Genomic DNA, 14,591 nt, shown 5'->3' on the forward strand with positions numbered 1-14,591 from the left:
AGCATTTGGACCATCACAGGCAAATTCTAACTATTATTGTTAACATAATGGAGACCATCTAGAGGATAGGAATTTGCCCACCATTAAAACTTTAACTAGACTTGTGTAACACCAAAGTTAACTTCTTTTTGTGTTTCCAACACTAACGTTAACTTCATCACTGCTTTGATTCCATTTTTAAAAGCATCCTTTTTAAAATTTTCCTTCTTTCATTCCTTCTTCCTCTCCTGTGGTACAGTTCAGGTACACTGCACAATTACACACACACTCACATGAACACACATGCATACACACACTTTTCTCTCATTCTTTTTTCAAATACATTTGTCACAGATTTTCTCTTTGCAAGTAAAATAGATCTCTTATGTTGAAATTACTGACAATGTCCAGGAAAAGTACTGGGAATTCTGAAACAAAATATAAATCTTTAGTAACAGTGGCATTCTACATACCTACTCCTCAGTCTTTCATGGAAGTAGACTTCTTTACAGAAACAAGCTGAAGTTTATAGAACCACAGAATATAAACTTGGAGATGTTCAAAAATTAGCCCTTCTATTTTGCTAGAACCTTAACCAGGACAGGGAAACCTGGGCTTTGCCCCATATCACCAAAATCTGAATGTTTGGATAGTACCAAAATACCATCATAAGGTGAACCTCTTCTCCCTGGGAACTACTTCCAAGTGAACTCTTTCTACTTTACTCCTCCCCCTCCATCCTGTGTTTCACAAGGTACAAAAGTTCAGAGTTACATATCAGAATTTTAGATATGAAGGAACTGAGGCCCAGCGTGATAAAGTTATATAGCCAAACTCTCCTACCACATTTGTGGGAGACAGGCCTAAAATTGATCGCTTATATCCCAGTTCAATATTCAATTCAGTATAACACGCTATCTTACTCAACTATTTTTAGTTTTATTTTCCAATAAAATTACGTACAAAAGATAGGAACGCTTTAAAAATTCTTAAAATTTGTCACTCTGTAAAATTATTGAAATACAAAAATCTCCTCCAAGTTAGAAACAGTGCAAATAACAGATAAGAGTGCAAGGATGTGGTTTGGGCAATTTTCCCCTCCCCACTTGGTGAATCACCTTTAATGTTGATATTGGTTCTTTGAAGATGCAAAAAAAGAAATTATTTTGATATACTCAACAGGGAGTTTATTTTAGGTGAGATCAGGAGCTAAAAACATCTAGTGCTAGAAAATCAGTTATTTACTGTGAGAATTCCAAACCAAATAGACTGATTTGAAAAGGTGAAGACTTGTGGTCTTTTCACTTCACCCTCCTCACAAGGAAAAAAGGCACGTCCTCAAAGTGTGCAATTTCCTATAGGGCCCTGTCTGAGAAACAACCCCAAAGTTACTCTCTTTTAATGCACTAAACAAAATGAACCACATCCCTCCTCTCCCATCCCAAATGCCCTGGGATCAGTTCAATAAAAAAGGAGTAGTGATACCTAGGCCAGTGTGACTGTATTTGGGGAACCAATACAGTGCAAATAAAACAGGGAGGAAGGTATATGGGTTGAAGATTTTAAAAGTGTCCCTCTGTCACCTATTCTCACATGATAGGAGAGCTGAGTTGCATGTTAAAGAGTAGATGACACTTTTCACAGTATATCTACCTACAGTATATAAAACCATTTTATAAAACACTTATTAATACAGAAAATGTCCCATGGCCTTCAATTTGAAGACCATGGGATTCAGTAAGATAATGTCACAGAGAAAGTTCATTAGAGTGATTTGTCATTCTGTGTCCTCCTTCCCCTGCCCACAAAAGATGTCTGCCCCTAAAAAAAGCAGTGTGAATAGTGGCAGAAAAGCCTACTAGCTGTATACACATGTACTCAAAGGTACACCCAAACTTCTTAAACAAGGTTTGAACACCTAAGAAAACTAGTGCTGGAGATACTTGTTTCCTTTAAGCTGTAATCATGTCTTGTAATCTTCTGGAATCCCAAGAAATAGTTTCTCATTTTCCTTTTGTTTCAGATGGAAACAGATAAGAGTACAGATATCAACATACAGTGTCTTCTTCGGAATTCAACTGATCATGACTTATCTCCAGTGGGTACTTCTGTGGGTACAACTTCCAGCAATATTTGCAGGGTTCTGGTTATTTGATCTATAAATAGTCATTTGAAAAAAAAAGGAAAATGAAAATTAGAGATGAATGAGAAGCAAGATTCCAAAAGACATACCAGTGCAATAACGATGCTCTTGGTCTTGACCAGAATGGACAAAACACACCATAATTGGATTTTATTTCTCACTTGTTTCACTTGATTTCCATTCCTCATCTCTCAGCTCACTGAATTACCTTGGGACTTCTGTGACAGACGTCTCTATCCTGCCATGGGAAGCTCATTATTGGGAGAGACTCATTATTTTGTAATATCTCAGGAGCCTTGGTCTTCTACCTCATCCCTATCCTCTGACTCCTTTTTTAGAATATGGGGCCATGAACTCTGCAACTTCATTTCAGGGAGCTCAGTTCAGACACCTCTTTATTTCTTACCTGGCTGTAATACCTTGGGACTTCCCTGATTGAGTTCTCCACCATGTCTAAGTAACAGTACTTTTTCTTCTCCTTTCCTCCTCCCCCTACCATCTTTCAGCTTCTCACTTTGTTTTGTCTTCCCCCATTAGATAGTAAGCTCCTTGAGAACAGGGACTATCTTTTTTCTTCTCTTAAATTTGTATCCCCAGCACTTAGCACAGTGCCTGGAACATAGTAGGTAATAAATAAATTGGTTGACTGATTTATATAAGCATTTATTCCATCACGATCTCACATAAAGTTCAAATTAACATCCTTTTTGCCATTTCTATCCCTACTCTTTCTGGATCTTTGGTGATAATAAACTAACCCTTTGTTAGCAAACTTCATGTTTTTGAACCAGACATCTGAAAATATATTACAGGACAAGATCCAGGAAACTCAACCCTATAAAACTCATTGAGTTTCAATGAACCATTTGGCCTGTCACTTTTAATAGGGTAAAATCACTTGCTATTTGCCCAGCAATCTTTCTAAACCTGGTTCCAGGCTCTTACCTACTTTATCTCCAAGTTCTTGGAGCACTCTTCCTCCTTAGCATCTTCCCATTGGCTCCAGAGTACAAGAATTTCTGTCCTTATATTCCAACCTTAATTAATCTCTCAGTAGGGCTGATATGAGCTCTTCTCCCTGACTTGGGATTTCTTTGCCATGAATACCAGCTCCATTCAATTAATACTCAATGATATAACCAAAAATATTTTCCACTATTTTTCAAATCTATGTAATCCACTGAATGCTTCTTTTGGGGGGGGGGGGGGGGAACAGTGAGGAAGGGGTATTTAGACATGGAACAGATCTTAGAGTAAGTACATCTAGTCTAATCTCATTTTACAGATGAGGAAATTGTGAGAAAAAAAGGCAAAGTGATTCATTCTCATTTTCCTAAGCAGGAGATTTTCCATTTTCTTAAAGAACAGAAAGATGATCTTAACGATCACATCCAAAATATTTTACATTTCACCTGTCTGCTTCATAGTATCCAACCTCACCTCCTCACTCCTGTAGTTTCCTACTATCAGCATCTCAGTTCCCTCTGTTCAAGTATAGAAATATATTTCCAGTTTACTTTGCCTTATTATTCTAGCCTCACATGTTAGTCTTCTTGCAAGACAAACCCAATATCTGGTTCAAATAAAGAAACAAGAAGAAAATATGTCCCATGGAGATATGTAGTCGGAAATGGGAGATACTTTAATAGGCATAAAATATCTTAGTAATATGATGAAAATAATTTTGTCCTCACAGACCTCCTGAAAGGGTCTCCAGAATTTCCAAAGAGCATATTTGGTGAACCTGTACTTTAAATAGAAAGGGAACCTATTCCTATCAGGAGTGGTCGCAGAAGGCCAAAACTAATCTCAAGTCTTTACCAAGAAGACTATCACACAAAGCTTGCCCATTATCCCAGTGGAAGGATTTAGAACTCATTGTTTACTACTTTAATGCTCTCTAAGTTACAATCAAACTGGACTATTTGCTATTTGCTATTTGCTATTCATGACATTATTCTATCTCCCACCTCCCTGCCTTTATCTATCACATCCTTGATGCAAATGATCTTGCCTGTTCTGGAATTCCTAACTGCCTTAAAGGATCATCTCAAAGAGTTCCTTCCACAAGGGACCTATTCTGATTCCCCTAATTGATACTGCTTTATATCGCTATTATATTCCCTTTGCCACTCTCTCTCTTGTAACAAAGAAATCTAGTCAAGCAAAATTTAACTAAGACACTAAGCATGTTTGACAATCATGGTGTTTTCTGTGTCTTAAAGGCTATGTCTCAGATTACATGAGCAATATTTTTCCCTTGGTCTTCTGGAATCAAATCTATAATGACCCTTACATGTCTTCAGTATACCTCAGAACTTTATACTCGGATTATGAGACCAGTGTAAGTCGACCTGCTCTGATTTCCCCCAGAACACAGCAGACACTTGAAATTCCTTTGTAAACTGAATGACCTCCAAATTGTTGGTTCCCTAACATTTCTGCAACAAAGGGGTAGAAGGCCACTGTTACTTGCTGCCTTGTTGTCTGAAGGACAGAGGCATGAATGAGTTGGTTCAAATTGCTAGGAGCAGCTCAGTAAAGCTTTCTATGACTTTTGAGTATTCAAAGGATTGAAAGAAGATGAAATTCTACCTTAGAAAAAAAAGGAAAATCAGGTTCCATGAGAACTGGGTCAAGGATTGGAATTCTGGGCTAAAGAGCAGGACAGCACAATATAACATAAAGGACAAAGGAATCAGAGCCAAAGGACCTGGGTTTGAATATTAGTTCTGCAACTTCCTACCTGAATGACCTCAGGTCAGTGACTTTACTTCCTGGGGCTTCAATTTCCTCAACTATAATGAGGGCACTGGAGCAGGGGACTCTCCCTCATTATTACCATATGTGGATTTAGGGCTGGATCTGAACCAGGCTTAAGGAGTAGCAGTGTTTACTGAGAAGAAGCATCCTTTGTGTAGGACAGTTAATTCCTCTCCCTCAATTCTCAATTCACTTCTTTCCCAATAACCTTGTCACCTCAGATCCATTCAAGGTGAAATGAGAAGTAGAGAGGGTGGATCTTTGTGTAGAGGGTGCAGTAGAGGAAACAAATCTAAGTGACAGCAACCTATAGGAAAAAGGAGGAGAAGATGGAATTCCCAAGGGGTAGAGACAGGGAGGGAAGAGGTTCAGGAATCATAGGTTTACAGATTTTGATCTAGAAAAGACCCTAGAGCATGGGTTCTTAACTTGATTTTAGGGGATTTATGAACTTGGATGGGAAAAATATTTTGATAACTATATCTGTAAGTAATGGTTTCCTTTGCAACTATTATGCATTTTATTTTATGCATTTAAAAACGCTACTCTTAGAAGAGGTCCATAGTCTTCAGTAGACTAACAAAGGGGGTGGGTCCATGACTCACAAAAAAGTTATGAAAAGTCTTACAAGTCATCAAGTCCAGTCCTCTGACTTCATAGGTTAGGAAACTGGAAACAACTTGTCTTCCCTAAGTAGCAGAGACCGACTATGAATCTGGGTCTTTTTGCACTGTGGGTTGTATGTGTAGGAGTGATTGGTAATCCTGTTAGTCTCCTAAGCAATGAACAGGAATCTGTAGCACATAATATCACAACTTCTACCATCTCCAAACTCAAGGACTAAGAACAAATTCCTCCACGTCTTTCACTGTGCCTTGTGTGATTAGACATGAGAGTCATGTACAGGCAGTCCTGTTCTTCCCCCTGGCCCTTCTAGTATGGTTTTTTGTTTACACCATTGATTCACATCTGGTCACAAATCATGGACTTACTGAAAACAAGAATAAAGTATTCCCTTTCTCTTTAAAGTCCGCTTTCAACAGATAGGGTCTGCTTGCGGGGATGTGAAACCTGCAGGTGCCTTTATTCTGTTTAGGGCAACCACAGAGTATTTGGAAACTAATCTCCAACACATTTGCTTTGATTCTACACTGTGGGTCTGAGTGCAACAATAGGGTGTTGAGATGGAAAGTGCAATGATGTGGTTTAGAACGAGACAAAATGAATTAATGGTCTCCTCTATGATCCCAAAACACATAGAGGCAGGAAGACTGAGATCCAGAGTATAGAAAAAACACCATTTTGAGCTCAAAATAAAGGAGATTTTTACTGTGGTTAACTTGGGTGCTAGATAAGTGAGGAAAGAATAAAGAACTCTCACACCTTTAAGTGGGATGGTGGCATCAGATCTCATTTCCCTGGCACAGGTGTTCAATGAATTTCGTTGAATTCAATTGGAGGGATACCTTGTGCACACAAATATACCAAACAAAGTACACACAGAATAATGTCAGATGAGAAGAAAGTACTAAAAACTGGGGAGATCATGAATGTCTCATAAAGGAGGTGGTGCCTGAACTCAGCCTGGAAGGAAGTTATGGATTCTAAGAGGAACAAGGGAGGCTGAAAGTGGTAGTCCAGGCAGGAAGCACAACAAAAGCATGGGAGTCAGAGATGGCATGCTCCATATGCAGAATAGTGATCCAGGCAGATTGGCTACAAGGTATGTACATAAAAGGGAAAGACAGTTGGGTGGTTATTTTTTAGGCAGCTAAGTAGATAAAGTGCCAGTACTGGAATGAGAAGACTCATCTCCCTGAATTCCAATCTAGTCTTAAACACATACTAGCTGTAGGATCCTAGGCAAGTTACTTAACTCTGTTTGCCTCAGTTTCCTCATCTGTAAAATGAGCTGGAGAAAGAAATGGCAAACAACTCCACCATCCTTGCCAAGCAAAACCTAGATGGGGTCCCAAAAAGTTGAATACAACTAAAAATGATTCAACAAGTTGGGAGATAGATTATGTAGGACTTTAATTGTTAGGATGAACAATTTGCATTTTGTCTTAGAGGCAACAAGGAGTCATTGAATCTTTTTTGAATAGAGAAGTGGCGTGGTCACAGTCATGTTTTTAGAATGTCAATTTGGCAATTGTATGTGGGAGGGATTAGAGAGGAGAGAAAAGAAGATCAATTATCAGACTATGAGAAGAGTCCAAGTGAGCCGTGAGGGTCTCGGAGAGAAGGAGATAGACATAAGCATTTCTTCCTAAGGTTCCTCCTTTGAGCACAGACAATGTCACCAACCCACTGTCTGACTGCATGTCAATTACCTCTCTCCAAATGCTGACCAGTCATTATTTCATTCACTTCAAAATAGTTCTAGCCCCCAATTTCCTTCCCTCATTTCTCCTATCTTCTATGCCTCTTTCCAGTTGAGTAATTGTAATTCAGAGGTCCCTTATAAAGATCAGAACCAGCCTTTCCTTGCTTGTGCTATCAGAGGAGGCAATTAGGTAGAGGAAAATCCCATTTTTCAAAAGCAAGGTTGGGAACAAGACCAATCCACTAAATAGAATTTTGCCAGAAACACAGCAATTGGTTAACAGTGAGGCAGCTGCTGAGATCTTTGTAGGCAAAGGCTAATGGCAGAGATATGACTGAAGCAGATCATGAAACAGGCAGATCATGAAACAGAAATGACTGACCAAATGACAGGTGGGGCTCAGTAGCTATCTTCTCCCTTTCACAGTGGCTCCCTGGAGAAAAGCAGCCCCCAGATTGGGCATCAGGCCATTCTTAAATACTGGAGAATGTGTATTCGCCCTTGCCAATCTCTCACTTCATTTTAGAATTATGGTATGCCTGTCAAAGTTGCTTTCTCTAAAAACCGACCATAAAAAACTGTCCGTGCTTTCCTACTCTTCCCAACACCTTTTGCTTTTCTTTACTTGATAGAAGTCTTTTTACCCAGAAATACCATTTCTCATTCCAGCAGGGAGAGCAAACACTGCCCAGCCAATCTACCTTCTTCCTGAGTCATATGAATTCGAAAAAACTAAAAGACAACTATGATAAACTACTTTTCCATTGCGTCTCACTATTCTTGGCCACTCTGGTTCTTGATCTAGAAGGTGGTGAGATGGCTAGAGTGTTGGACCAAGAATCAAAAAGATCTGGGTTCAGATCCTGTCTCAGATACTTCCTTGGACAAATCCTTCCATCTTGATCGATCTAACATTCTTCATTTGCAAAATAAAGCTAATTAACTAAAAAAAAAAATCAGAGCAGGTCAACTTATACTGGTCTCTTAATCCAAGTATAAAGTTCTGAGGTATACTGAAGACATTTAAGGGTTATTATAGATCTGATTCCAGAAGACCAAGGGAAAAACATTGCTCATGTAATCTGAGACATAGCCTTTATGACACAAAAAACACCATGATTGTCAAACATGCTTAGTGTCTTAGTTAAATTTTGTTTGACTAGATTTCTTTGTTACGAGAGAGAGAGTGGCAAAGGGAATACAACAGGGATATAAAGAAGTATCAACTAAACTTTTTTTTAAATTGTCATTAGGGTAGAGTACTCAGCCTATAGAAGTGGACCTCTGCAGATGCTTGGTGCTTGCAAAGTTTCAATTTTAAACCATGGAGATGACCATCAATCCCCCTGCTTGCCGTAATGCTCATGAAGCATTTTGAGGTCCAGAGATTACAGCCCCATGATACTGTTCTAGCTATTAACAGATAAAATGGAGCAGATGAGCCAGCACATGGTAGAGATTTTGTTATCTGGAAGCTGCAGCAAAAACAGCTATTTGGGTATTTTTAGAAATACCTTCTGTATTAGGAGTTTACCTTGAAAGATGCTGAAAAGGTAACAGGCCTAGCTGGATCTGATCTGCCCAGCCACATATGGTAGGAGTGTGGGAATCACAGCAGACAGTTAATACATGGGTGAAATATTAACTGCCAGGTGCAAGGCCAAGAGCTCCCCCTCCCACTCTTAGAAAATGGATTTGTAATAACACTTTACATATGAAAAGTGCTTTTATCGTTTTCAAAGGGCATTCCAACCCGTGATCTCACTTGATCCCAACAGCATGTGCAGTTTTGACCACTAAGGTAGTCTCGGCAGATGTTGAGAATGACCAAACAAGCTTAATTAATTTACAAGCCAGGGTTAGTAAGAAAAATGTCACACTGCAGACTCCCCCACTGTCAGACGCGCCCCTCCAGATTTCAGCAGAGACTAAGAAATGGGTTTTTTAGAAGAAACAGACACCTTCCTCTGGACAAGTGCTCTTGAGACCCTCCAGAAGTACAACATCGTCCATCAGAACAGAGATCTGAATAATTCTGCCAGTGCTGCTCTAGGATGACATAGATAATTAAGGGTTTTATTTAAAGGCAAGTCTGTTGTACAGGAAGCCTGGCCTGCATTCCCCAGATGTTTAGCTTAGGCATTCAATCTCTTGCTGGGAGACACAGAGGCCACTAATAAAAAAAGATTACAGCTCCTGGCCCAGGCTGTACTTTGTCACTTTCCCTGCTTACCACAGTGGATCTGTATATGTCACCTAGGTATCTAACCCCCTCCCCCTTTTTTTCCTCTTTCACAAGAGGTTCATGTTTTTAAAAAAATAAAAACCAGAAGAATTAGGTACTCATGTCACAGCTGGCAAGAAAAAAAAAAGCTTTCCATGGAGCCCACAGCTCTCTTAAAGAGCACATTTTATTTCCATTGGAGCAAAAAGTGGTTCAACACTGGCATCCTGTGGCCAGAAAGATTAATCAACTCTCAGTTCTGCAGGGGCCTCTGATTTTCAGGCTCAGAACATTCTCTCGCTCTCCGAGTCAACCACGGCTCTCTGCTACTTCCTAATGGTGGTCAGAGAAATCTCACTGCTGGCAGGGGTATAGGAGGCATTTTGGGTACCACATCATTGGAGGCTCTGTGTCCCTTTAAAGCGGCCGAATGGAAGTTCATACACTCTGCCAATCTCCAGCCAAGAAGTGAGAGCACATAGGAGGAAAGGCTATGTTCTAGCAGAGCAGGTAATGCTCAAAAGCCTTCTAGGTAGCTGAGCTCGCATGTGTTTCCTCTTAAAAAAGCTTTTCAACAAGTTTCATCTATGAGGCTCAGAATACATATGTATATGTACTCTGTGTGTGTATATATGTATGTATATGTGAATGTATATGTGAATGTGTGCATACATTTTATATACACATACATATGCATACATGCACTGCATGTGTGTATGTGCACAAATTTATATATACATGCATATACATACATGAGTGTATAAGTATGTGTGTGTATATATATGTCTTTATATTTTTATGTATGTATATATATATATGTACTTTTTTCTTTTTGGTTAGGCCAGCAGTAAATATTATTAATTTCCTGTATTTTACTGCAATGGCCTTACACGAGGAGGTAGGTAAAGAATAACACAAAATCAGGGGAAGTCATTACTTTTTGGCACTCTCTCACAAGGAAGCTATAAAGATAAGGACTGATAACATGCTGGTTTAAAGTCAGAGGATCCCCAGATACTCAGGAGGTTCCAGCACCATTTCCTTTTCACAATCATCCACTACAGAATTGCTAGTAAAATTCAGGAAGGATGAGAGCTAAATGTGGAGGTCATGCACATATTCAGAGATCAGTGAGGAGGAAAACAATGCGACAAAGAGTTTTGAAAGGGAGGAGGGAGAGAAAGAAATGGGAACCAAGTGAGGAAAATGCAAAAGCTGGAATTAGAAAAGAAGGAGTGAGATGCAGAAGGAAGCTGCAGGCACAAGAGCAGGAGAGTCTGCATGACTTACAGACTGGAAACCAGGGAGGCAGAAGAGGAGAAAATGCACCACCCAGTGCTTAGCAGGGGGCAACTCTCCCTTTTCATTATCTCATCATGAGATAAAATATATAAATAACTCTAAAAATCTTAAACCAGGCTATAAATGCCAGCTGCTTTCCCTCGTAATTCCTCTAAGAGCAGTGATTCTTTACATATACATGCACACATGCATACATACAGAGAGAGGAAAGAGAAAGAGGAATCAAAGGACAGAAGAAAGAGGAGAGAAAAGAGACAGAAATAGAAGAAATTAAGGGATTCCAAGATAGAAAGATAGATACATAGATGATAGATAGATAGATAGATAGATAGAAAGAAAGAAAGAAATGAATATATAGGAATCCCTTGACTGTTAATATGTCAATATGAACTTATATGCATACAGGAATCCCTTTATTGTATAAACTGTGTTCTATTCTATTATATATATATATATATATATATATATATATATATACATATATATATATATATATATATATATATACATATTCCATATATATGGATCAAGGGACTCCTACACACACAGGTATGTATATGTGAATACATGTTCATATATGCATGCATGTATGTATAAACTGCATGTATGTATATAATATGCACACATAGTCTGAGAACTGTATTTTAACATAAGTGGTTTCCCATGCAATCCTATGTTATTTTATTTTATAAATTAAAAACATTATTCTAGAGGGGCTTCATAGATCTCACCAAACTGTCAAAGGGGTCTACAACACACAAAAAAATGTGCTCTAGGACAACTCTAGGGGCATAATAGATTTCTCTGTAAATGAAAAACAGCTACAAAGCATTTATTAAATATCTACTTATTCTTAAAATGAAAATCAGACCCTTCTCTCAAGATTTAGGACTATACCTTTGTGTTTTCAACTCTGATTTTATACTTTATTCTGTCCTCAACAAGAACTTATTAAGTACCTATTATATGTGAGGCACTGGATTGGGCACTAGAAATGACTTAGCCTTTCACAGTGCTCCCGGATGTCATCTTACAGAGGAAAGAGGGCATTTCATTTAAGGAACACACCAGAGCACACCCTGGCAAGAGCTAAGTTGAAAAAGGGCACACTAAAAAGAGGTGGTGGTGACTTGCCTGCCACAAAAACCTAATGTTCACTGTTCAACTAGACCTTTCCAAGAGGAGGTTATTTCATGAACAGCCTAAAAAATGTAATAAAATAAAATTTCAAGGGAAGTATTTTGACTGGGCTGAGAATACTTATTATTTAACCTGCTAAAAAAAAATTAATATAATTCTTCAAAGTTTTTGGAAACAGAGTCTATCAAAATATTATTCAGAACAAAAATGAGTCATAAATTCAGACTTAAATACCAAAAATCGAGACAGGATAAATGACTACAAAGCCTGGTTTGAGTAGACAGTTGGGTCCTGCCTGGGTCTCCAATGCTGGCACATACCAAGTTCACCCAGAAATCAGTGGTCTTCCTCAACTTTCCATAAGACTTCATATTCAATTTCTATGTAGTCTAGATTTGCTCACTGGTGTAAAGGATGCACCCTGTCAGGAGATTTAAGTGCTTTGAGGTCAGAGGTTATCTCATTTCTGTCTTTGTATTTTCAGGTCCTAGCACAACATCTAATACGTAGTAGATACTTGTTGCAGTGAACTCAATAGAAATTCTAATTACTAATCCAAAAATGAAGAGATCAAATCTGCCCAAGTAAGTTTCTATGACATATAGTATCCATTTTAACCTATTTATCTTCTCCAACTCCTAATTTAGCCCTTTCCCTACCATGTCACAATCTGACATTGATAACAATGCATTGCAACACACACATATGTCCCATGGTGTGCCCATGTTCTACGTATGGCTGACAATAAAACAAACAAAGCTTTCTGTCCTAGGTATTGAGTTCAATGCGAAAACACTCAGGAGACTGGGTCCCTGCTCGCGGAGTTACAGTAACAGTTGTAGCTAGTTACAGTGAAAGAATTAAGCATAGAAACCATAACTTTACAATCTACAGTAACACAGAAGATCACAGAGTCTTCATTCCCTTTCTCCCAAATAATTCAAGTTGTTGTTCTTTTTTTTTCTTTTGGTGGCAGGGGGAGAATTTCAGTCAAAAGTCACCCTACCTTGGGTTCTCTGAAATGCAGTGTTTTGATTAAGCTGCCTTATTCCCAATCCTGAACCACTGTAATTAAGTTACTTAAGGGATTGGAAAGTACAAGTAGGTCATTACAGAGCTAATAACATTTTTTATCTAAAAATTCTTTAACAGGGCATAATAGCTTTAAAATCTTAAAGAGCTATTCTCTGCTTGAAGTGTCCTGGCAAGGCTCTTCCAACAGTGGTATCACCGAGCCTGAAAAGGGCTTAGTGACTTCAATTCAAATGTTTCTCTTCCTTCCAGAAATCAATGACTTCAAATAGGAACAGCCCTCAATTTATAAACTCGTCCTTCTGCAAAAGGCTTTTTTTTATTTTTTAATGTGAGTTGTTTATAACTCAGAATCAACTTTTCTTTGGAAGTATGGTGTCCAAGCTCCCAGGCTAGCCCACCAAGGCCTGTTAACCTGTAATATAGTATATAAAATACAGTACAGGAGAAATGAATCACCATGTAATGCTTTTTCTTTGGGCAAATGCACAGACTTCCTGTTTGAGTTGCCTGAAATACAACCCTCCTTCCCCTCCTCCTGCACTGTAGTGGTTGTTGGTTTTGAAGAATTTCCCTTTCGGCCTCCTCTATCTATCAAGGAGGTAGAGATTGGGGCTCCAGAGGATAAGAAGTAGAAATTTGTGGGAAGTGAAGAGAAGCCATATGTCCTGTCATTTCCAGCAACTTCCTAGGGAAGCCTTTTTCTTTTCTTGCACAGGCACTAAGGATTAACTCAGGATGCTATATTTTATACTCTGAACACACTAGACACTCTGTCAATTCTCTGAATAGATTCCATGCTTCTAACCTCTGACCTTTCCTTACACCAGTTACCAAATAGGCAGCAGGCACCCTGAAACAATCCTAAATTCTGCCGGAATTACATTAAAATGTAATTGGGAAATATTTAATAAAATAAATAAAAATGCAATAAAATATACATTACATTTTAAAACTAAGTCAATATGCTTCCCATCGAGATCCTCACTCAAATAGGGTTTAGTGGCCCCTTTTCTATGAGTTTGACAATGCCTTAAATAATCCCCCAATGCCAAGCATAAATTGAAACCCATGCTTTTCTCTGCTTGACTTAAAACCCTTCCCTCACTGCCTAGTTTAAACACAATCTCAATAAATGGGCCATTTCTGTTAACACAGATTCTGACTCATGATAAGCCTAATGGAAGAGTAAGGAGTATAGACTGAATTATCATTATTTTTTAATGATTGGCCATTGTTGGGACTGGAAGCTCAATTCCGTGTGGACAGTCTCAGGCGGGTAAAAGTGGGACTTCTAAATCTTAGAGTCTTACGAGGCCCTCCATGAACAGCGGGGGTTCGAGAAGGTCAGACTGAGCTAGCTCGGCTAGCTCGGGTATTTCCGCCTCTCCCCCGGAGATACCTGATGGGTGGAGTCTCCCTGCCCTCGAGGTCATCCCGGATTGGAGCACACCTAGTTACCTAACAGCATGGTATTGAGATGCCATAATGTGAAAAATCAGCAAGAAGAAACCAGATTCAGTGCTGGGATATGAATGGCAACTAGATGGTAGTTATCTGTGTAGATCACAGGATCACAAAAAGAAGTTCATAGTAGGTAAAAATTCTGATTATATAAGTGTGGAACTGAGGCCCAAGGAAGTTAAGTGACATACCTATGGTCACACTGCAACTAAGTAGCT

At 38.9% G+C, this 14,591-nt stretch overlaps 1 protein-coding gene across 1 annotated transcript in view; it reads right to left on the reverse strand.

The window, feature by feature from the left end:
- Positions 1-898: 898 nt before the first annotated feature.
- The window catches only part of SLC7A11 (solute carrier family 7 member 11), a 103,020-nt gene continuing 89,327 nt past the window's right edge, over positions 899-14,591 (reverse strand). The window contains exon 13 of the mRNA XM_072621053.1: positions 899-2,135. Within this exon, the coding sequence (XP_072477154.1) occupies positions 2,062-2,135 (74 nt within the window). The 3' untranslated portion in view covers positions 899-2,061. The remainder of the gene's footprint in view (positions 2,136-14,591) is intronic.

The sequence above is a fragment of the Notamacropus eugenii genome, chromosome 6 (assembly GCF_028372415.1).
Source record: "Notamacropus eugenii isolate mMacEug1 chromosome 6, mMacEug1.pri_v2, whole genome shotgun sequence".
Lineage (NCBI taxonomy): Eukaryota > Metazoa > Chordata > Mammalia > Diprotodontia > Macropodidae > Notamacropus > Notamacropus eugenii.